We start from the raw sequence: 24,887 nt of genomic DNA, 5'->3' as shown, positions 1-24,887 counted from the left end.
TTGCATCCCAACAATAACTATCACACATCTGCAACATGTCAGAGGGAACAAGTTAGACATGTCCTGGTTTGGAGAATGTTTGTTCTGGATTTAACAGACAGGACACACATAGTTCTGTCATGCACAAACCACAAAAATATACTCGCAGAGTTGGAGCTACTGCCTTCAGTAGCTATGCAACCAAAATTAGAAACAACCAAAAATTGATACTACCCAGAGCAAACCACCGAGAAAGAACCAAAAGACTTTGGATCAGTACAATGAAATGCACGTTAACCACCTTGGCATTTACCAGGCAAAAATCTAAATGGTGTGTTCTTGACTGCTTTTAATGTCCATGTGGATACTGCAGCGTAAGAACACCATGACAGGATGAGACATGGTGTCCACACAAGGCAGGAAGTCAGACATTACGTATGAGAGAGGTTGAGGAATATAGCGTGCAGCACAGGGAGATTGCCATGTTCAGACACATGCATTAGCAGGTGCCTACCAGAAGATGCTTTCAAAGTTTTTGTGGTCATTTTAAGATATGCCTCAGGGTTTTCAGTGATTTCTACATCTGAAAAAAGAATAATGTCATTTTCCTCACTATTCAGTATCTTCCAACTATTAAAAACAATGGAAACAATGAAGGACAGCAAAGACAAAGAGCAAAGTAAGTGGTTGGTACCATTTTCAAACATTCTTAAACACTAAGGCTTCTAAAACCTTCTTATGTTTCTAAAAACAAAAGCTTGGTTTAGAGAGTACCATTTCCTTCATCTAAGAGATGAGTCTGCTCACATCTATTAACGGTACTTGAAAACCAACCAACAATGTGGGAGCAAGACTTCAATCCCCCTCCCTTCCCACACAGGGACATCCTCCAGCTGCTGCACGTCAAACCAAACTGCTGGACATGGGTTCTCACCTGACAGTGCACTGTAATATGTTGCTTCTTCATCATCTTCATGAGAGGAAGAACCTCCCACATCACCTGTGTGATCCCACTCAAGTGGGATGGAGTCAACGCTGACAGGGGTCTCACAGCCTGATCTCTCATGGCTCTGAGTCGGGGGCATAAGGTGGCAAAGGGACTGTGCTGATGAGGGACCCTCGGTGATGGCTTTCTTATGCCAGGGATCATTCTGGATTTCTCTGGAGTCTTCTTGATCTGTCTCATTTTCAGAGTTATCTTTTTCATCATCCAATCCCTACAAATAAGTAATTAGTGCATATTAATAAGATTTACAAAAGATCTTAATGAGATAATGATTGAACCACACAGTACTACTGAAGACAGTTTTGTGAACAGCTGCAGCAACCATGTGCCTAAAATTAAAGGGAGATATAATTTCTGCCTTCTTCCTCTTTTGCCAAAACCAATCCTCACATCAGCAGCAACCTCTCCTCTCTCATGGCATTCCACCACCACCATAGCATCTCTGCAATTTGCAGGAGTATCCAGTTCCAAATGGACTTAAAAAGGTCAGTCAGGAAATGATGTTCAGGCAGGAGTGAACAGCTACTTGTTCATGTTTCTTCCTTTACCTGGCTTTCTAACAGATGTTCTTTCTTTTTGAGGCCAAGCAAACTGAGAATCATTTGAAAGTTCCCAGGGAAAAGCAAAGTGCATGCTGTTCCCCATTGAGGGCTCTCACAACAAAGTGGACAGATGGAGTGGACAAACAAATACACGAAGAGGTATTCTGAGCACATTATTGATGGTAAGGAAAACAAAGTGATATTAAAAACACCAAAAAAGGTTCTGAAGCCTTCAAGCCACAACTATATAGTTCTGAACCTTATGAACAACCTCCACACTATTATCCAGATTCTGCAGATGGAGAGGCATGAAAGCATTGACAAAAAAGATTTATCAAGGCTTAGGACATCTACTGCACAGCTCCTGAGCCCTTGGAGCTCAAACCACTCAGTCAAGCTGCTAGGAATAGGCAATTGCAATTCAAAAACCAAAATAAGCATTGCAATTCAAACACCAAAATCTTGTCAAAACATTGAAACAATTGTTGCTTCTTACAGGATCCCTTGAAGTCAGTCTTTGATGGAACCGGGCAACTCGCCCAAACACCTCCTGACAGTATCGATGAAGCTCTTCCAATTCATCTTCAATCAGGATGGCATCCAAAGGCTCGCTCTTCTGAATCAACTGCTCCCCAAAAACAATTAGCTGATCGATCTTATTGGTGTTTAACGTTATTTCCTGTTGGAAGCCCTATTTGGAACATACAAGAAAAATAATTAGTTCTCCATTGGCTCTTTCTAGCCTAAGGTTTGTCTCTGTTTTCTGGCACATTGCAGTGAAAGACAAGCAACAATTGACATTGTTGTCAAATTTAATTTCGCAAATATCTTTTTACAAGAGGTCCAAAGGTTAGTTTTATGAGCAGAATTACAGTTCTAAATGAAGTGGCATTTTCCACCCATGTGTACATCAGAATGGCTGCAGTGTCCTGAGCCTGCAGGGGATCGTGATACAAGAATTCAGCTAATCGGAGATTTTTCTTCTGTTGGTACACACAATCTTTTTCTCAGTAGCCAAGAAGTTGGTTTGGTTCCTTGGGCCTCCAGTCTACACAACAGTAAATCTACATCCCAAATCAGTAACAGTGCAGGGAGAAAGGAGAAATGAGCATATAATGTAGGAAAGAACTAGTATATTCCTTAGAATCACTGCACATTCCTGATGTCTAATTTCTGTTAAAATTCCCAGCTACAGACATCAGCTCTGAGGAGAGATTGTACTGTAATGCCAATTCAAAAAAAGATTTGCACCAGAAAATAATGCCTGAATTTAGGAATGTAGCTCTTACTGTTAAGCAGTATCTACTGCTTTCCAGGCCAGATACCACTGTCACTGACATGTCTTGTCAGGAGAAAATAGCAGGACAGAACTGAGCCTGAACACTGAATCTGAATTAAATAATGCACAGCTTAATCTTGTTTCAGACAATATATCTTAACAATTACTGCTGTCTTCAAACAAATATAGCCCTACAGAGATGTGGTGGCTATTGTGAAGTTACAGAAAATGGATGATTCTGTCAGACAAGGGCAGCCCAACAGGATCACTGGGCTATAGTAAACAACTGCTCAAGAAGGATACGTACATTTAACTGGCGCATTTTGTCATCAAAGTTACTTTTTGAAAAGTGTTCCACGTTTGTCAGCTGTAGGTCCATTTCTGTGAGCCAGACAAGGATGCTTTCCCTCGTCCCCTCAAACTCATCTCTCCGATTGGTGAAATGCTGGATGGAAAAAAGAAGCCAGTTACATGACTTCAGCTACTAAAAGAGACAGGTCACAGGAGCTTTCTGAAATCAGTGTTTTATTTCAGAACTCCTGTTCACCTTAAAGGCCACAATCAGGACATGACATGCTGCTGTTTGTGATCAGGACACAAACAGCAGCATGCCATGTATAAAACCTATCCTCTTCCTGTAGGGATGCTAGAACAGTGCCCTGTACTAGCACACTATTTGTACAGAAGAGGGAGTAAAATTTTAGCAGTTCAAGATGCTTCTATAAAATTACATCTTTGAGTCCACACATTCCATCTCCCACATCATTATACCAGCAACAGTTACTTGGACTGAGGCTTAACACCTACTTTGTTCTAAACTTAAAACAGAGATAAACAAAGGAAGCAACGCTCATTTCTAATTAGAGTAATTAAAACTATGAGATTAAAATCAGTTTTTACTGATTTTACAATGGAGAGGCTGGGTCATGTATTAATTACACCATCCCAGTGTAATTAATGCCCTGTGTGGCACGTCATGTCTCACAGAAGCTGCTAACAGACATGCAGCTTGCTTGTTCTCATGGGTGGATTTACTTTTCGGAAAGGGGAACATCCTAAATATGACAACTTGTAGCTGCACAGATCAAACCCCATCACTGCTCTCACTGCCTCATCCACTGATTTTGGGGAGCTAACAGTTTTCCCTGTCAGTTGCTTGCAGCACTGCTATATTTAACAATCTGGCAGTGACAAGTTTCCCCCAGGGCACAGCACAGAGTATCTGCCCAGAGATCACTTTAATTGATGAGCAGGATACTTCTTTGAAATACATGCTTCAACAACATTCCTCATCAGGCAGGCAGCACAGCAGGAGCTGCCTTCTATCACACCTCCATCTTTAATGCCTTGTTGGTGAATCACAACTTGGCATGAAGTAGAGTTGAGTTGGAAGCTCCAAACCAAGGGCACTTGGGGCCCTTTTGTGTCTCTTTCTCTTATCTATGGAAAGGTGCAAGTGCATGAACACATCCACCCATTACAAGTGGGAAAGAGGAGCAGTGAGTGTTGCAACTGATCTCTCAAAATCTGCACTCCTTCCTTTAAGCTTTTCTTCAGCTACCAAAAACCAATCTAGCAAGGTGAGGTTTATGCCATGTACTCAGTGACCCTTCCAGAGCTCCCCTGCTATGCCAGTAGCTCAGGACAGAGAGAGAATTGCTCTGATGTAGGCTTTGCTCATGGGTAATTCCTGCAGAACCCTGCTGTTGGTACCCTGGATGCTGAGAATTTTAAACTTTCTGTGCTGAAAGGCACAGACCCACAAGAGAATACTACATTTGACATGAGGCCATGAAGAAGGCTTCCAAAATTGATTAATAGCACTGGAATTACGGGTGTGTAGTTTGATTAAAAGTGTGTAATATCACTAAGTAGAAAACTTAAAGTTTTAGAATATAGTAATATACATATAGAGCAAGACAGAAGTTTTAGAGTGGAGGCTAGTCCTTGTTCTTCATGAGTTTGGGAAGTATTTTGTAATTGGACAGAACAGTCCGCATTGCAGACTTCCAGTGATTAGTTATTGAGTTAAAAGTAAAAATAATTTAGGTGTCATTTCTTAATTAAACAGTTTAGCCTTAAAAGACCTTATAAGGAAAGACAGCCATTTTGTATATTGTTAGCAGAATGTTGTAAAGCTCACCACTTGTAATATAAATAAAAAACAATAAACATCTAAGTCTGAACATGAAATACCGTTTCAAGCACTTCAATCCCGACCTTGACAGAAGCAGAAAAAAAGCCAAAAACCGGCACCCTGCGAGCACTCCTCACTCCCTCCCCCCCTGCTGTGCCACTACCTTGAGCCTCCTGAGAATGGAAGCGACTCGTTTCTGGAGGTTATCCCAGCGCTGGTTCCCCTCGTGCACCATCTGTTTGAGCTTGCTGGCCGAGTCGGTGCGGTTCTCGCGGGCCAGGCGCCGGTACTGCTTATTGATCAGCTCCAGCTGCGTCAGGCGCTCGTGGATCTGCCGCTGGAACGCCTGCAAGGCAAAGCGAGGAGCTCATTCCCTGGTAACAGTCAGGATGTGGATATTATCCACCAAGAGAGATGCTGCCCTCCCCCTTACAAACAGACCTTCCAACTGCAAAACTAAATCCAGATTTCCAGACCCGTATTTTAAACCATCTGCTCAAACTTAGCTCACTAGGAGAAGAAAGAATAAATATCAGCCTACAAAAGTGCGCCTATAAAAAGCAAGGCTTTAAACTCTTAAGTGTCTGTTCAGAGCATTGTATTCTCCACATTAAAAAAAATTCTGGAGACAAACAGACATCTAGCAGCTGCACACTCGCCAAATTATTTATGTTCCCTATACTACCAATGCTAAACGAGTGGTTTCCAGAGACTAAGGCATTTTGCACAGACCATAAGTACTCAGCAGCCTGATGCCAAGCATAAAAAAGGCAGTTAAAAAATTCACCTCAAATTTCTTCAGCTCCTCTTTTGCATGTGTGTACAAGACCTCTGAAGAATTAGGCCTAGCTGCTATATTTTCAGATGCTTTTAGCCAATCTTCAAAGCGAGAATAGTCATCCAAAAACCTCTGCCACAGACGCCAGGTTTCCTCGATTCTGAGAGAGCAAAAACAGAAAGGTTTTATCACAAGCTAACTATCAACTCTGGATTCTTTATTCCTCCTCAAAATTCAGCTTGTGGCAAAAGCTACAGCGTTTCCTCAAAACGCTGCCACAGGTTTCTGCAGGGTAAGAATAGGAGACATACTTCATTCGCCTTTCCATGGACATGGCACAGATATTTCTCCACCGTCTGTCCAAGCTCCTGGTGGTTTGCTGGATGGAGTCACACTCTGTCTCGTTAGCACACGCATCTGAGTCGTGTAGCAGGACCTCACAGATGTTAAACACGGACTCCACGCCCGCTGTGTGCTGCTCTATGTCTCTCTGCAGGTCCTGCCATCGGCAAAAGAACAGTGTCAGTGGAAGGAAACATACAGCGTCAGTGGAAGGAAACATGCCTGGCTACATCTCACCCATGCCCTTTCAAAATGCTGCAGAGGATGGGGAAAGAGCAAATCCCATGTCAGGAAAAGCTGATGCAGCTTTAAAAAAGACTTGCAGGATGAGCTGTGCAGATGACACAGGTGAGGAGAGAACCGACTTTGGTGTCTCAGTCTAAACTCCATCTTCTCAGTAACAGTCTGGACAATTTAAATTGCATTCAAAACCCAAACCTTATCTATACCATAAATAAATTCTTATTAATTTTGACAGCACAAGATGACTGTCTCATATCAGATTACTACACTGAAAGGCTTGTCAGAGAACTCCTAGTGCAGTACGTACATTTTAGTGACTGATCACAAGCTGCAGCATGAAACACAAACACAGTACACAAGCACCTGGTGTTACACTACTTTTCTTAATCCCTCTTGTAGGGCTCCTGTTCTGACAGACTGTTTTAAAGGGTCTGGCAAAGACCTTTTGTCTAATCCACACTACAGGTTTCTTTTCCAGAGCCTGAACCACCATGATAGTCCGGCCTTTCATCCTGCACTCATCACTATTCCTGAAGTCAGTGCAATTAAAAGACAAAAAAGCCTTATCTAAATATTTCTTATTGAAAAGGTAGATCTGGACCATGTGACCAACTTTAAATATTATTAAAATGACAATAGCCACTACAATGCCATTTTTCAACCCATTTCTGGCTTTTCTAATGAAGGATACAGAGACTTTTGCTTGAATAACACTAGACCAACAAACACAAATGAGTATTTTCCTAACAAAAGTGAACTGGAAGTCCCATTAAATGGTAGTTACTGATTTCAGTCAACAGATGAAGCAGAATTGGTTTTGCTCTAGACTTCAAAAAAAAACCCCAAACAAAATAAAACAAATAAATCCCTCCAAAATAGACACAGCTTGTAGTAAATACAAAATGAGTTGAAGGAAGATTTTTCCCAGAAGTCAACAAGCTGCAAGGAGTTGAGAATCACTCAGTGGGTACATAGGTACCTGAATCAAGGGCTGAGCTATAAATGGTCAAAATATGGCTTTTGGGATTTGTAGTAATGAACAGCTTTAAGGAATGTAGAAGTGAAATTCCTTACACAAATGAGACTGCCAGGAGGAGACCCAACAGAATTTTTTACAGGTTACTAAGGATTCACATATTTACTGAGCAAGATGCCTCAGTGTCTTTTCAACACAGGCTCCACAGCTGGGAGCAGGCTCTGCCACACTACTGGTACCTGGGAAGTGTCTTCTGAATTCATTAAATTCCACTGGATTTACAAGTGTATTAGTGAAAATGAGAATTCTGATCACAGACTACAAATTAATTCTAACTTGCACTACGGTAATGTTGCTGACATGACCTCATTGCTTCAGGCCATGCCTGGGTTCATGGAAGAGCCTAGACAAAATCCTCACTGTTTTCCAAATGACCTGACTGCATTAAGTGAGACAAACATAACAAACTAAGGGAGAGGGTGAGGAAAATATGTGGAGCCCCAAGAGGTCCCATTCCTTCAACTCTGCATAGCATTGCCCAAAGAGCTTTAACAGACTACACACTACTGGATTTTTGCATTAGTGAAACCCCTTTGCAATCTTAAAATTAATATTAATCATGTTGTAATCTTTATCCTTTAATTGAACAAACACGCCATAAAACACCTCTGTGGATACACCAGGCTTTTAAATTTCATTATTCAAGACTGCACAGGTAAAGCTTTTCCGGTCATGGATGTCAAATAAAAGAAGCCTGTAGGGCATATTTCTCACCATTCTTTGCTCTTGCTGAAATAATTGTTCAGCTAAAACCAGGAAAGATATTTTTACTTGTCTCATTAAGACAAATGTTTCACTAATGCAGAACAAAAGCAGCTTTTCTTTTTACTGTGGTCTTTTTAGTCAGCATAGTCTTCTCATACGCAGCCTGCTAAAAAGCTGCTGTAGACAGAATCTAGAGGTGCCTAGAGGTCTGTATTAAGAAAAAAAAGCATCCAAAAAAATTAAGCAGTTAGTAGCTCTGAGCAGCAAATGATGGCTCTTGAAGCTAGCTGAAGCTTGAATGTTCATAATAAAAATAAATTAGTTGGATACAATTCCTTTGTGCTCCATGCTCTGCTCTGTCTGGCAATTTATCACAGCCTTTGAGAATGCAAAAGGTTTGAATGAGAAGAAAATATTTCTTTGTTGTTTACATGACCATTCACAATGCAGATGAAACCATGAGAGGTGCTGGGCCAAGGCTTCTGGTGTTTGACCAGCTCCTGCAGAGCAGTCAGTGGGAGCCACCTCCAATCCTATCACAGAGGAGCTGGCCCTTCCTGTGACATTTGGGACACAAGTAAAAGGACAGCCATACCAACCAGAGAACAAAGTCCCCAGGTCTGGGTCACTCAGGGATCCTTAGACACAAAAGCAGAAGCCAGAGACAAAAGATGGAAAGGATGGGAATGATACCAGGTAAGTGTTCCTAAAGGCAGGTGCCATAAAGCTTCCAAACTTCCAAACTTGACAGACTTATTCTTGATCTTTAGTTTTTGGGCACGTATTGCTGCTTAACACAAAGACCAGGTGACAGCCAAACACTCAGAACTTGGTCAGACTTACAGCACAGCCCTGAGCAAAGGATGACTCCACCTGCAAGTCTGTACTTTTCCTTGCCTGGCTGCTGGCTAGAGAAATTTACTCCAGGACTATCCAACTCCTCTCCTATGATCCCCTGGTAAGCCACTGCCTTGGATGAATGCCCACCAATGCCCAGCAGTGCAAGGTTGGTTCACATTTGTTGTCTCAGCAGGATTCACGCGCCAGCTCCCCCAGCCCTGAGGGATCTTCAGAGCCTGCCTCTGATCAAACCTCAGCCAAAGGTGTGTCTGCACAAATCCACCTTCCAAAGCCCAAGCATCCTGCTCTGCCAAGCTTGCTCTGCTATCTGCAAGGAAGGGACAAGAACTAGAGCCAGTGAGGGCAATGCATCAAATTCCATCTCTTTGCAGAGAGCAGCATTCATGCCTTGTCAGTCGAAGTCATCCTCATGTACTCTGCCCACTGTCTGTGCCCTGCCTAGTCCTGAGGAACTGCTGTATTTTGCATGTTTTCTTTGGTCAAGGGGAGCAGAGAGACATGGGGGCAATTCAACACAATACTGCAGTTACTGCAAGCAAATAAAAATTTTCCATGTAACGCATCTTGGCAGGAACACACCATGCAAAGCAAACAGCCAGAAGGGCTCGCTAAAGAAAAGAAACAGGTGATTTTATACCAGGACCAATCAGCAGCATTTTAGCTCATTTACTCTGGCTGCTGCTATTTCCCACCTGCTGTTCTGCCAGTCTCTTCTGGATTTCTTGGTCATCACAGATGTCATAAACAACAGGCTTGGAAAGCTCAGACTCAATCCGGGCCAACCAGGTGCGAAGGTTACTCATGTTTTTGTCCAATAGTTGTATAAAAGCAAATGTTTCCTTCAGTTTCTTCACCCTAAGTGAACCAGGAAGAACATTTTGTTACAAAGATGGTCAATCAGTGGAAAGGATGCTGGCAGGAGGTGATGACAGGCATGGCTTTATGAAGCCATGTCACATCAAGCTGCTGCCCGTAAATCAGAGCCGTGTTTTAGTCAAGATCTACCTAAATGGGCTCAGCAGGCCCCTGCTCTACAGCTGCAAACAGGTCTTGGGTGAAGGCTTTAATGAAACTGTATAAGCAAGGTGAATTTTCATCTGCTACGGAGTACTGGACGTTCATCTAAGTGGAAATCTGTACCATCATTTGACACAGTTAAACTAAAGTGGGTATCTATGGTTTGATTTTCCTGCTGTGGATTTTGCTCAGTGTCATCTTTAGCAACCAACAGGCTCACACTAATCAACAAGGTACAACTCTGCCAAGAGAGGCAGAATCTGCACAAACCACACCAACACCCTGGAAAAATCACAGAATCAAAGAGTGGTTTGGGTTGGAAGGGCCTGAAAGATCACCTTGCTCCAACCTGCCATGGGCAGGGACACCTTCCACTATTCCAGGTTGCTCCAGGCCCCGTCCAACCCGGCCTTGAATATTTCCAGGGATGGGGCATCCACAGCTTCTCCAGGCAACCTGTGCCAGGGCCTCAGCACCCTCTGGATGCTGACAGTAGAGGAGAAGGCCTGAACAACAGCTACTATAGAACTGGCAGCACCACAACATTAAAGCTCATCTAAACACCACACAAACATGCAGAGATATGCCAGACTCACCTAACAGGTGAAAAGTTAAAAAAAAACCCAACCAACCAAACAAAAAAACAATCCTGATGGGGGAGAATATCAAAATGGCCAGGGAGACTTGTGGAGTGGACAAGCAAATAAACCATTGAGACCATTTACTTTTCTTACAGCTGTTTGTAGCATAGCTCTCAGACAAACTTTTCTTTACTTCCAGCCTTAGCAGCATATTCCCATGTCAAACCCCCATATCAGCCCCTCAAATTACACAAACAGCATGCTTTTATATATTGGCAAATTTGTCTCCATGTATTGGAGGAATATCTGGTGAACTACCTCACTGGTATCAATTTTTTCTTGAAATTCTCATTTACTGCAATTCCCAACAAAAATTACTAAAAAGGCAACACCGGGGTGACACTTATCTCTTCAGACTTATTTCAGAGCTTGTCATCTAGACCCTGGTAGATAATGGAGAAAAAAAAATCATTACTTGTATCAGACCTGTCTTAAACATCCAGATCACAAGATGAGATGAACTGTACCAAAAAGCACGTATTTCTCCCCATGAACTGCAATGGTCTACCCTGCAGTACTATAAATATCAACACTGCAGACTCTCAAAGTCAGATGAAATCATTCTACCCATGTCCTAAGGAGAACCCACTTCTTAGCCAGTATTGCTTCCCTGAGCTGGTCTCCTGAGCTCTAGGTATGTTCTTGAGCCTTAGAATCAATTTTTGAACCTTGCATGTGATTTCTAAAATGCAAACTTACAGATTAAACCTTTAGCTACTGCCTAGCCCAACAACTATCAAGATGAACCTCAATTGTTTAAGTCAAGAGCAGTACAAAAAAGTCTGCATTGTGAAAAGGTTGAAACATTTCCCATTCATTTGCCACAGTGGCTGGGAACTGTCACCACATAAACAAAACCAGCAGTGGACTGCAAGGACAGCTTGTACAAGGGGCTCACTGCATGTCCCCAAATGCAGGGACTGTTGAGGGGTCTGAATTGAGCCCCAATGTACTTGGCAACACAGGTCTTGTGGAAGCTGGGGCTGATGAAGGGTGAAGGATGTGATCTCATGTAATGCAGGCAGGGATAGATTGCTCCAAGGCAGAAGTGCCCACACAGGGCACCTGGACAGTTTCCTGGCCCACTGTGCTGCCTGCTGCCAAACTATCCCGGCAAGTTTTAGAGGAGAGTGGTCCAAACAGTCTGATGATACAATGACAGAAGATATGCAGGACACCTAATCCATAATGAATATGCCACCCTATAAGCAACAACTGATCTTATTAACAACCTTAAGGTAACCAAAGAGGATACATACGTCAGCTAGACACTTGATTTAAGGTAAAGCACTTATGGAGGAGATATGGGAATGATCCTGCTGGATTTGCTCAGTCCTACTGTTTACAGAGTAAGGACAGAAAATTTAGGGTCTCATATGGATTAGCAGCATGGAAAGCTTCCCCCACCTCTTGTTCCAGAAGCACCAGGCAGTACTTTCAGTTGTTTTACAAGGAGGGCGAGAAGAACACAGCCCTACACTGAAGCTCCTGGCAGGTATTTAGCAATTCTGCACTCTCCAAAAGTAAAATTAGTATTGTCTGACTGATGTAAGCCTGCAAGCCAGCCTGAAGGATGTGGCACAAGTCCATGGTACACCTTGTTCCTGCCTTGCACCCACAAAGCTGCTGACACTGGTGCAAAGCACCTGCCTCTGCCCCTTTACATGGGCTCTGTCTTCCACTGCTGCAGCTGATTGAGAGGAAACCAGGGGATGACAAAAGCATTTAGCTGCTCTTGCTTTTCTTAACAAGCTTTTTTTCAGCACTCTGGTCCCAAGTTCAGCCCTGTATGCAGACAGCATCTGGCTCCCAAGCAATCAGCCGCTGTATAAATCTTGCTGCTCTTGTTTTGCTTACATTAAGTGGTACTCAATGAACATGTCATTGCATCATTTTCTTGTGCTGTCATGGGCTGGCAGTTATTTTACCCAGGGGAACTAATTCTTCCTCTGCCCTGTTCCCATCAGTTATTTTGGCTGGTTATGATGCTCAGCAGGGCCAGTGACTCCCAAGGCACGTGGCCCTTCATAGGCAGGTGACTCTCCTTGGAGAGATGGACAGTACAGGCTCTGTGCTGAGCACAGAATGGAAGAGTCTGAGCTAAACATCTACACTGTTGCATTATCAACTCTGCATGGCTTCAGGCCAGTCAGGAGGAAAGCAAAGTTTGATCTCTGCCCTGTCCCTGACTGTATTCTGTGGCAATTCACTTCCTGCATATCCTGTGATGCTTCCCACAACTGCTCTGGACACATGCACATGTTGGGACCATCTGATGGCACAGCTGACCTGCTGAGACCACAGCTTACTGTGCTGCTCAGGATCATCTCTGCCTCCCTGGGCTCCCTTCTCTGCCTTTATCCACCTGCTTCCCATCCCTAAGCTGCATTACAAAAAATTCATAGGGTGCTAAACATCTTTCTTCAGTCTGCATCGTGCATACATGAACACAGCCAAGAAGTCCAAAGCAAAACCAAAGGATATTAGACTATAAATAAATATATTTATGACTGAAAGTACATTCAAAAAATTTTAAAAGCAGCAGTTTTAGAATCCAACTGTGGCTTTTTGCACCACCACTCCAATATTGTGTTGGCTTAGAAATCACTCTGATTTTCAAGTTATGAATGTCACCGTCAGGATCCTGATCTTCTAGTGTTACCAGAAGCAACAGTCTCAAAGACAGCATCATTGTGGAACTGAAAGCTTGTATTTACTTCCTAGCAATTGCCATTAGAAACACCACTGTAAATAAGTAATTGAATCTGTTATTTATTCTCGATAGAATTTGGCATTTGCCAGTCATTTAAACACCCTTAATGCTCTAAGCCATTCATCTCAAACTTGAGCTAAGCAGCCAAAGAAGAACAAAAATCTAAGAAAAGGTCACACAAGTGCAGTGCATAAATGGGAAGGCAGCTTTGTCCAGACACATCACATTGGCTGACCTGCTCCTGCCAGCAGACACAGAGCCCAAGGAAAAGGACAGGGCTCTACACTGAAAAGAGGTAAACTGATGAAAAACATGAGGATCCTCAGCTTGCACAGAAGTCACAGGCAACTGCCATTTCCCTGGCTACAGCTCAAAGAAAAGAGTGAAACACACTAATTAATTACATCAACAAAAGTCTTCATTTGCAACCACCATTCTCAGATGCACCCTGAAAATACTCTTACAAATCACCTGATCTTTGCATGAAAGAAACTTCCCGAACTCTTTGGAGCTGTATCCTGACCATTTCTGGGGAAACACAGCCCTTCTGGAAGCTGGGTGGGAGTGCACAGGGCAAGCCTCCAAGCCTGGGGGCAAAAACTTCCTGCCAGATCCAGGTATCAATCACCCAACATACAGCAACTTAACAGCATTTAAAGTTCAAGTGCAGCAAAGAAAACCAGCTTCTTCCTCAGGGTGGAAGGTGCCACCACTGTAGATTGAATTCTTCCTCTGTGAAGTGTGATCCTCAAGTTAATTGAGATTGGTCAAACAGGAAAAACTTCCTGTTTACAGGAAAAACGCCTACTTATCCATTGTTCACTTCCCACTAAGAACTCACCTGCCACAATTCAACATGCCTCCAGAAAGAATAAGAAAAAAGGCAATAATACAAAAAAAAATCCAATAATCTAAAAAAACTCGACAAATTCAGATTTGTCTTGTCCTTTGCAATGGGCCAAGCTAAAAAGTCCACCCTGATTAGCACTCAGACACATGCTTAAGTTGCCTGGAATAAGCCAAACAAAGCCAGATTTTAAATATTTTAATCTTTACACCACAATAGAAGTGGCAGAAAAAGAACAAAAGTAGGAGATTATAACTACAAGCTGGCTGCAAAAGTAAACAGAAGGACTAACTGACTTGACTCGAGATTGGATTTGGGTCTTAATACCCACAATGAAGTTGCCAGCAGTGGGTTACAAGAGAAAAGCATTAAACTATCTCAGGCTGAATCATTGCACAGCCCCAGAAATACACAGTATATTTGTAGTAACTACTCAGGAATTACCTAGAAGTAGGAAGAGCTTCCAGGTTGATTGAAATGTATTTACACAAACAAAAAGTATTACAAAATGCATGTCCTATTGCATTGCTTTAGCTGTCAAAATGCTGCAGGAAAAGGTAGGGGGGAAGCTCACATAAGGTAAATAGCAGCATTCAAATTTTAGTGTCTGAAAGAACGAAAAACATCCGAACATCTGTTCCAAACTCTCCTTCACAAAGGCAAATGTCATCAGAAAAAGCGACTCCGTGCATGTCTTTTTGGAGGAGGAGGAGGAGGGGCTGAAATGGCCCTGCCGGCTGACAGGATTGTTTACCAGCGGCAAAGCAAATGAGATGCACAGCCCAGGAAACCTTTGTTCAGTGAGTCGCAGGGGGAACTTAACCGTGTGAGGGACAAAAGACGCGCTTTGGAGAGGTGATGCCAAAGGCAAACCTCAGGCCTTTCTAATGGAAGGCGAGGCCATTCTGGGTCCGTGCGGGGCCGTGCCAGCCGCTCCATGCCCCTGGGCTGCGTGCGCGCAGGGCAGGGAGAAGCGGAGGAGGCTTTGGGGGAGGCTTTCCTCGCGTCACCGGCGAGCCCAAAGGTTCTTGTCAAGGCTCTCCCCCGCCTCGGGTGCCAGCCCCGAACACGGCTGATCGCAAGCCAGAGGCCCGTGAGCACTATTCCTGCTGCTAACGTGCCGCACTTCCCACTCGTGCGCTCGTCCAAGGCGAGCTGCGGCGAGGCGCTGGCGCAGCGCATCCATCGCTCCCCCCCCGCGGCCGCCGGGTCCCGCTGCTCCGCCAGAACCCACCGGCACCGCGCACCCACACGGCACTTACGGTTCGCACGGGAAAACCATTCCTCAGCCTGCAAATCCCAAGCTGCAAGGGGGGACCGTCTGTGCGACCAGGCAGGCATGGCAGAGGAAACCCCTCCTCCACAGATGCCCTATTTATTCGCCGCTTTAGCATCCCGGCTGTGGGGGGGGAGGCTCGCCCGTCTTCCTCCTCCCCGACCCCGAGCTGGGGAGACGCCGGAGCGCTCTCTCTCTCTCTCTCCCCCCCTCTGTTTTAACCCTTAGGTTTTGCGTTGGGATTTTACCTGGCGAACGGCCGCATGCCTCCTCAGAACAGAACCACGAGAGCTTTATTCTGACACGAGAGAATTACTAGCACGGGAGGAAGCGCACGCCGGGCGGCTGCCCGCGGCTGGCGACAAAAAGGCTGCGGGGTTGGAGCCTCCGGCACCGAGAAAGGTGGATGCGGTGCTCATTTCTTGGGAGAAAGAGGGACTGGAGCCTCAGACCCGGATGATTTGCAGCAGAGTCAGTCTGAAGCGAACCCAAAAAAACGAGCACACGTACATCCACGCACAGGCACCACGCACAAAGATGTATCCTCACTTCCCCTGCGTTCTGCTTTCTCGCCTTTACCATTATATCCCAGCTATTTAAGCACGAATTAAATCTCCCACACACTAACCTGTCCTCTCTTTAACCTTCCAGACCAGGCAGAAGGCCTCCACTGCTAATAGCCTGTTGTGCCAGAGGGCAAAATAACCCCTAATCTTCATTTATGATATCATTCGTTTGTGGAAAAACACACTGTCATGATTTCTGTGTTATGACTGCCAGAGATCACAGGGTGGGGAAAAAAAGGCGGAAGTCGGAGAACCTTGGGTTACAAGTCAGTCCCCACTCAGCCAGTATCAGGAAAAAAAAAAGTTGTGATAATCCCACCAAAAATGCAAGGAATGATTTTGAAATCAAAGGTTTTTCAGTATTCAGGTAATTTTCCACAGACCTGTACTGACTTGCTGATGGCTCGCATGGCAGAACACAAAGTTCTATGCGAGGACATAGCACACTGTGAGAGGGCTTTGGACATTTGCACAGGCAAATCATGCCCAGTAACCTCCACAGTTTATTGTCCACATTTGAAATGGTTGACCTGAGCAAATGGGGAAATAATCCCCAGCTTTGCAGGTAGATACTGGGAGTGAAGATGGTGTGCAGAAGACAAGGACTCCCCTTGCACTGCCAACTTCCCCTGCTCCCTGCACACATTGCATAACCAAAATAAGCCCAACCATCATGCCTGAGACAATAATGAATTCTGTCACAGCTTTTACACTGAAGAGAAGTGTAATCCTCAAAGGACAAAGAGAACACGGAAAGAAAGCAGGCACTTTGTGAGTGAGATTTCAACCATCCACATATTTTGTATACCAAAAAAAACAAACCCAAGAATGAGATTTTACAGTGGTACTGCCACAAAACAGCACAATTCTGCTGGACATTGCTGTCTTGTTTACCTGGGGAGGCCTCCCCTGTAGCATATTTTGCTTCCCTTGCCATGCAGTATTGATCTGCAGCAATTTTAAAAGACCTTTGAACCCAGAGTGCACCCACACTGATTGTGGGCTGCCACAGGGTAGGACAGCACACCAACACATGGTGCCTGATTGTCTGCCCTGCCGAAGGGAAACCAGTGTGGTGGAAAATTAAATGGAGACCAGCTGAAGGCTGTGCTGTGAACTCACTCGCTCCCCAAACCCATAACCCAGGGCCTGCTGCTGCTGGAGTGACTTTTGGGGCAACCCAGCCACAGAGAGGGTGCAAGGAAGGAGAGGGAATTGGCAGCTCACTGCACTCCCCATAAAGCCCCCTTGGACCCCCAGCACAGCACAAGGTGATGTCACTGGAGAGCTTCAACTCCTTCCCATTTTTTTTTTTGCAACCTGAGAAGTTTCAGTCTGTTTGGGAATTTCAGCCCCTCCAGGGTATGCAGGAAACGAGCTGAAAACACCTTGAATCTTCCAAGTTCTATTAAGGAAGGTAAGGGCTGACTTGAGAGTGGCAGTTAAAAGATTCCTTGACGATGCAATGATGCTGGCAGCTTGCAAACACAGGGAAAAGACCCAATTGCCAAGGATAGTTGCAATTAAAAGAATGAGAAGGCACATTTGACCTTGCTTGCTTCCCTGAATTTTCATGTTTGCTTTAAAGGTCACAGTCATTTGAACCCATTCCTGCTACTTACACAAAAACTTTGTTTTTCTCCCCCAGGCTGAAAACATGGACTAGACCTACCAAGTAAGAAAACACATCAGTGTGCCTGTAGCCAGAGCAGCTGAGAAATGGCATCCCCTTTTCACAGCTTGGCAGCAAGTGGCAAGAGCTGCAGGATGCCCAGAGGTACAGAAATGCAACATCAGCTACTGCAGAGACTGGTCTGCAGACCCGAAACTCCTGGAGGGAGTCCCTGATGAAGCTGGTGGCTTTAATGAAGGCTCAAGCAGCATGCAAAGCTTTGCACAGCCCCAGGCAGTGCAGACAGCCTCCAGTGACATGGGGTGCTCCCCCAGCCTGACTGCAGGCACTAAGCAAACAGCAACACAGAAGGAAAACATCCCCTTTTCACCGGGCTGGGAAGCAAAGTGAGGAGTTAGAATCAGTGCTGGATGGCTCAGGAAAGGGAACATGGCCATGCACAACACAGTTCCTTGCTAGTCCTTGCCTGTTAATGCATGGCCCAGGAGGGTTGCTCTAGAGCATACTGAGGATGTAAATCCCACTCCATGGGTTTTTGGTTGTCTACCACCCCCATGCAGCCTATGCACTCCTCCTCCTACTGCTACAGTAACAAAAGCAAGAGATTTCCTGTATCCATCTTTACAGTCAGCACAACGCTCCCTTTCTGAATATTAGTATGTTTGTATTCCCCATCCCTCAACATAGAGGTCAGCACAAACCTGCCGTGGTAAGACTATCTTCTGAGCTGAACAGAATTCATTTGTTCTCCTCTCCTGGCATGCTAATGCCTTGATGGTTACTTCATCCCATGATAAATAACATTTTGAGACTCTTACAAGTTTGCAGCCAGACGGTGGCTTGGTGCAACACACAGGCAAAGCTTTTGTCACCACACAGGCTGAGCACAGGCAGATAATGAAAGTGTTAAGTCCTGCAAGTGCAGCCATATGGCAAATCTGAGCTTGTCACCATGAACTAAGAGAATCACTTGAAGGACTAAATGGGGAGCTCACCTAATTTGCCCATCTGTCCCAGGACGTTTATTGGTTTAAAAAGGTGAAATAAGCTATCAGGAGGAATTCTCTGCATTGATACATTGGCTTCCAGGCTGGTTTGGTTACATGTTGGTATCACACAGCCATACACTGCACTGCAAAGAAGATAAAATCTTACACAGGTCGCAGGGACAGCCTTGGGGACATCAACAACCACAGAACTGAAGCTGGCAATATAACTCAATTAGATTCCTTTGTGGATACAGGTTATTTTTCACTCTTGAACCAAAGGATCAAAAAGTGCCCATCTACAAGACAGATTCAATGCCCAAAAACGAAGAATTGGCTTTGAACACACAGCTATTCAATATACATTTTCTTCTCCAACTCAGTGCCTGGCTCTGTAGTTCACCTCTTTCCCAAGTCTTGGCTTGCCATGAAGACATACTGAAATTTGGTCTTTGCCCTGCCACTGGGAGCCGGGTGCAAGTACAAATAAAGGTAGCAGCTCACTGTGTGTTTAACAGAAACTGTTGGAGTTGTAATAGTTGTCAAAAAAAGAGCTTCAAGTGGTCACAGATTTGGGTACCTGAAACTTCAGAAAATTTTCACTTCTATTTTACTTGCCACAGTTACTAACTTGAAAAGACAGGAGCAAAACCACCTTCTCATTTCATGGATGTGCTGTGAAAATAAGTTCCTACACGCAACATTTTTTTCAGGAGAAAGACATGGTTTTCTCAGCATCACAGTCAAAATTTGTCACTTCTCTCCAGGAGTATTCCCCTACCCTCAAACCCTCCAAGCCCCCTGGCACTCCTTCCCAGAGGCATCTCCTCCATTCCTCTTATTTTCCCCAAGCAATGAAGCAGTGCCCAATAAAAAGGGCTTTGCACAGGTCTGCAGAGGTGGCAGCACTTGTGCAGTGCTCCAGTCTCTTCTGCAGGGCTGCACTGGAGGCACAGGCCCTGTACCATTCCCTCCAGCCTCCACACACTGTGAGAGGATCTCTGGACTACAATGGCTTCATCTAGCAGGGACAACAAAATTCTGCCACTATCCTTTACATGTGTTCTTTCAACACAGTCTCAATACAATTTTTTTAGCAGTTTCTTCACAAGCAAACTGAGAAGGAAGGCGACAGTCTGTCAGCACAGGGCATCACAACCCACACTCGCAGGTCACCTCGCCTGCAGCCCAAGGCTCTTTGCTCCTCTCTGCTCTCCCTCAAAGATGCCCAATTTGTGTCACACTGGTGATGGGTTGAGCTGCTGCCTCCCCACCACCACCTGAGCTTGAGAGAGGCTACTCAAAAGCACAGGAGGAACCTCATCTTGAGTGCCCCAAAGCACACCTCTGAGTGAGGTGGACATTTCAGTCAACTGATGTCTAATTTAATTCCTTCAGACATCAAATCTCAGTGGCAAGCCAGCACCATAGCAGCAAAGTCAAAGCAGAAAGTTGGAAGGTTATAGTAGGGCAAAATAAACTCTTAGAAGTGTATTCAGAGTCTGTTGTGAGTGTCTGGCCTGGTGGTTACTTATGACTGAGCAGCTGAGAGCCTGCCCCAGCAAGGTGGATTAGGGGAGGGAGGAGAGGTGCTGCAAAACACTGCCATATGCTGAACCTCTCTTAGTATTAACTCAGAGGGCACCAGCAGAGCCCACAGGGCTGCCTGATAATCTCGGGCCACCAAGGGAGCTGCTTAAAAATCACATTTTGCCAAGTGCTTCCAGTTCATTACCCTGGTCCTGAGCACCAAGTTGGTGGAAATCACAAGTAGAAGCTGGCATATTACAGACATTTTGGAATTAAGAACACAGGAACAATCCTAAAGCATCACATCAATTCCCCAGTAGCTGCAATATCCACTTAGATACCAAATACTGGAAGCTTTGTTATCCCAGTATTGCAATCCAAAATAATGTAAAATGCTAATCCAAAATAATGTAAAAATAATGTAAAGCACCACTGCACACTTGCCTGAAGGTAAATATTTAAGACATACCAGGTAGACAAGTATTTGTTACAGAGTACTGGAATACAGTTGCCAGATGTCTCTCTAAATGCCCCATCAATTCTTTAGCATGTTTTCCTAAAGATTACCAGAAATGTGCCATGCTTACCTCACTTTTAAAACAGTGCATTTTAATCTGCACTTAAAAATTGCTACAGTTCAAAACCAACACATAGCAGAACAAAAAATTCTCATAAAAAAGCTTTAAAAGTGACACATTACTATCAGATGAGAACAGAAAAAGTGCTATTGCTAAAGTGAAGCTTGCTTTCCTACACCAGATCAAAAACAGACACCTTGAGACAATCATTGCAAGTCTATCTGCAGTGTCAGATCTTAAGAAGGCAGCTCTGCTTAATCATTCACAGCTCGTGTGTCACCGTTAATTCAGATCTCATTCCTGATTAAGGCCCAGCACACTTAGCACTACATTGTCACAGCATAACCACCAGCATTATCTGTCCCAAATTTAACTGAGCAACAGAGCTGCTGAGAGCCCAGAGTGGGTGATCACAGGCAGAACAAAACCTTGGGAGAGAAGTTGAGACCAATACTAATTTGGCATTAGCATTATTATTTCTGGATTACCAATAAACTCGGCAGGAGGCAAGACCAGCCCAGTATCCTCCTCCCAAGCTGTGGCAGAAACTCAGAGATAATAATGAAATAGGATCGTCTCAGTAAGGCTAATACTGAAATGATCATGATGTTCTTAACTCTGTCAAGTATAATAAAGATGCTTAATCCGTTAAGAGGAGGTTGTTGCCTAGACTGTGCAGGTTTTGGTTTTAATTTCAACTGATAGTATTTTCCACTTCACCATCATACAGAAAATCCTGAATTTAAAAGAAATGCATATGGTCTTTCAGTTGTTTTTAGGAGGGAGACTGAGTAAAGAAATAGCACTGGTATTAAAATGAAATTTCAAACACTTGTGAATGTAAAAAAGGAATGTTATCATATAAATCTGACTGTCTACAGAGACAAAATAGAATCTCTTCCTAAATTCTTTGCATTCAGACATACAGTGAAAGAGAGGCTTGTGTTAAAATAGGAGGCTCTCCTAAAAAGCCCAAATGAACTCCTACCAAGCTGCCTTAAAATTAGGTTGCAATTCAACACATGGAATGGAGAGATCACTTTGACTCTTCCTTTTACAAAGCTCCCATCATGAAAATTTTATTTTATATGAATTCTTACACCCTGCCCTCTACCATTGGATAAATTAAGACATTTGGTGTCATAATACAGCAATAAGTTACAAAAGAAAAACATTCCCTTCAGCTTGACTCTCAGTAATAAATTCCAACTTAACTGGAAAGTCATGTCACTCTGTTTCTGATGGTCAAGGACACAAGCCTCTGACTTTTATTTCACATAAAACATTGAAAATCATTTTCTTACCGTGCTCCAATGACATCGAAGAGGTGCTGCCAGCGATCATTGATTTTGTTGAGTTTATCATCTATTTCTGCAACTCGGCTCTTGTTGCTAGCCTTGATTAGCTGATCACCCATTTGTTTCAAATGAAGCTTATTTTCACTGAACAGGTTTATTTCTTCCATGCAGTCCTGATAAACATACACAAACATTGCTTTAATTGCAGGGCAAAACAAAACAATGGTACGAAAACAAAAGTATGTGTTTCTTTTCCCACGTGTGTGATGTGAAGTCAGGTTTGGCTGAGGTTTGTACATTAGCATGTAGAGCTCTCAATGAAGACAAAAAGAAAACCTCAGTGAAGAAGCCCTCTCACAATCTATGAAAAAATAAGCAGCTTAAAGACTTGCAAGTGCCAGCCAATACTTGCAAGTGTTCCTAAAAATAGCAACTGAATGTTCTAATTTTATCTGTTGTTTTCCTGATTTAACATCATTTTTCAATGAAGCTACCTCAAAAGAACCCAAATTCGAGTCTAGGATGGCTTTATTTTGCTGGTATTCTTATCCAGAGGAAATCTGGGATTAGATGCTGAGACATTTTAGCCATGGGGAAGAACAGCAGAACAATAATGACATTCTTTAAAATCAAGCTAATACACAAGTATTAGAAAGCACCAACTACCATGGGGGAAGGGGCAGAATTAAGTTTTATTTTTCGTTGTGGTAACTTCTTGTTCACCAGGCATAAGACCTACCCCATCCTTCAATCTTTTCTTTGCCCTCTGCTTACCAGTGGTGTGGATGATGGAGGTGGTGAGAGCAGTGAGCTGCTCCCAACTCTGAGCAGTGCTGGGTGTGCATGTGTGCCCCAAAACCCCAACAGCCCAGATCTCACCCCCACAGCTCACACTGACTAAATGCAGTCCCAGTGGCATTTCTGCTCTGCTTTAAACTCCAAGTCTGAACATCAAGAGCTAACGATAGAAAAGCTCATCTCACAAAAGCCTCCGTGTGTTGGTTTCACATCATGTATCACTTCCACTAAGCAAGGAATGCATGAGGAATGGTGCCTCTGTAATGAGTTATCTGACTGCAATTGAAGAAAAGGGGCATTACTACTTACCTTCTGCAATTTGTCTATCATGTCTTCAATGCTAACATCTGCAGTCTGCAACACTTTGCTTTCCATTTGGACCAGCCAGGAGCACAGCTCCTTATTCTTCTCATTGAACACGATCCAGGCATTGAGCCTATCCTCGATCTCCTGCTTCCGCAGGGACACCTATGGAAAAGCACACACACAAATTCTAGCAACAGCTTTTTCAGGAAGGAAACCAGCAATTATGAGCCTTCTAATTTCTACTCTGCATTTGATCTTATTCCATTTTGCAGAAGCAGTCATAAGTAGCCTACTTTCCTTTCCAAAGCCATCAAGCAGATTGTTATTACATCTTATTTTGGATAGCAGAGCAAAAAGTTGACTAGGAAATACCAGATTCTCTCCCTCAGAAGAAAGAAACTGAATGACAGCTTTATAAATAATGTGCTTATATAATAATTTAAATGTAACTCAGCGAAAACCTGAAAATGTCAAACACAGAAGGAATATAAAGTACATAATTACTATATACTGTTTAGTATGGCCCCAAGAGAAATAACACCTAGGTAAGTTCTTATTTTTCTGCCACTCTTAAGAGAAACTTTGTAACTACTGACTGCAATTATTTTATCTCTATAAAAGCCTTCCTCTTTTCTTTCCATTTGCCCACCAGTAATTGGAGAACTTCCAAAAAATAAGCATCAAGACTCTATCCTTTTCATTGAAAACTATGGATTTTTTTCCCCTGCATCAAAAATACATTTTCCAGGATAGATAAACAAATTGTCTAGACTGAGCAATTAAGGTCTGATACTGCATGAAAAAGCAGAGTTATTATCATTGCTCCAAGATCTCAGAAATAAGCAGGGTCATGCTTCTAACTAGCTAATAGCACCTGTCTCTAGCCTAGGGCTCTCAAATATGTATTTATTTATTTATTTACCTTGATGGATTCCTGTGCTAAGATATATGGGACAAAGGAAGGGAAAAATGGTTCAAGCTCTGCTGAAGCAAGAGAAATGAGTAACCCCTAATTTTCACCAATAAATTTTGTCTAAAGACTGTGCATAACATTTTGCTTGTCTTGGCTGTAAATGGCCACTCTAAATATCTCCCCATGGCAGAGAACACTCCCTCTTCACATCTCACATGCACTTTGTACAGCATATGACTCCTCAAAATTCCATTACTGATTCTTCTAGACTAATATCTAACACTATTTTGTACCCCAGAGTGAAGTTTAAGTGTGTAGTGTGGAAGCAAGACCAGCTCCATGTAACAGGATCAAAACAGAAGGCACCAAGCCATCTCCGACCACATTGCTTTGGTCCCTTAAATTCTGACTCGTTTCCAAGGAGGGGATGGAGAGCTGAAAGGGATTTCTGAATCCTTCATGACAATCTAAGCAAAGAGACGAGGATGAAAGCACTGTCTGGAGACACAGGGAAACAGTCTCCCAAGTTCTCCATAGGAAAAAGCCTGGAGATGCCTGGGACCTCAGAAAGTTTCTAAGAGTGTCTCTGCTCTGGGATGCTCCCATGGACCCTCAACCTCAGAGGTTTGGAGGGTGAAACCCTTCATCCTTCCTTACCACTTGCAGCATCTCCCATGTATGGAGAAGAGTTGGTCAGTGGAAGAACAGACTCTGCTTGTCAGCGAAACAAGCTCTAAATGCTTCTGTGATTCTGAATCCATGTTTGCCTGCTCAGCACAGAGCAAGGCAGGATTTTAAGAGCAAGAAGCACCTTTTAGCTGGCTAAGCAATACAGGCTGAGGGTAAAAAACAGGAACAACCTAAAAAATCCCAGACT

At 43.7% G+C, this 24,887-nt stretch overlaps 1 protein-coding gene across 1 annotated transcript in view; it reads right to left on the bottom strand.

The window, feature by feature from the left end:
- The window catches only part of SYNE2 (spectrin repeat containing nuclear envelope protein 2), a 177,190-nt gene that overhangs the window by 9,836 nt on the left and 142,467 nt on the right, over positions 1 to 24,887 (bottom strand). The window contains exons 100-109 of the mRNA XM_068192175.1: positions 23,101 to 23,259; positions 22,000 to 22,166; positions 9,601 to 9,763; positions 6,033 to 6,220; positions 5,731 to 5,881; positions 5,107 to 5,289; positions 3,114 to 3,251; positions 2,024 to 2,218; positions 914 to 1,196; positions 494 to 562 (exon numbers count right to left, since the gene is read on the bottom strand). Coding sequence (XP_068048276.1) covers positions 494 to 562; positions 914 to 1,196; positions 2,024 to 2,218; positions 3,114 to 3,251; positions 5,107 to 5,289; positions 5,731 to 5,881; positions 6,033 to 6,220; positions 9,601 to 9,763; positions 22,000 to 22,166; positions 23,101 to 23,259 — 1,696 coding nt within the window. The remainder of the gene's footprint in view (positions 1 to 493; positions 563 to 913; positions 1,197 to 2,023; positions 2,219 to 3,113; positions 3,252 to 5,106; positions 5,290 to 5,730; positions 5,882 to 6,032; positions 6,221 to 9,600; positions 9,764 to 21,999; positions 22,167 to 23,100; positions 23,260 to 24,887) is intronic.

This window comes from Anomalospiza imberbis, chromosome 6 (genome assembly GCF_031753505.1).
Source record: "Anomalospiza imberbis isolate Cuckoo-Finch-1a 21T00152 chromosome 6, ASM3175350v1, whole genome shotgun sequence".
Classification (NCBI taxonomy): Eukaryota; Metazoa; Chordata; class Aves; order Passeriformes; family Viduidae; genus Anomalospiza; species Anomalospiza imberbis.
Note: the sequence above shows the minus strand (reverse complement) of the source record. Positions and strands in the feature narration are given on the sequence as shown.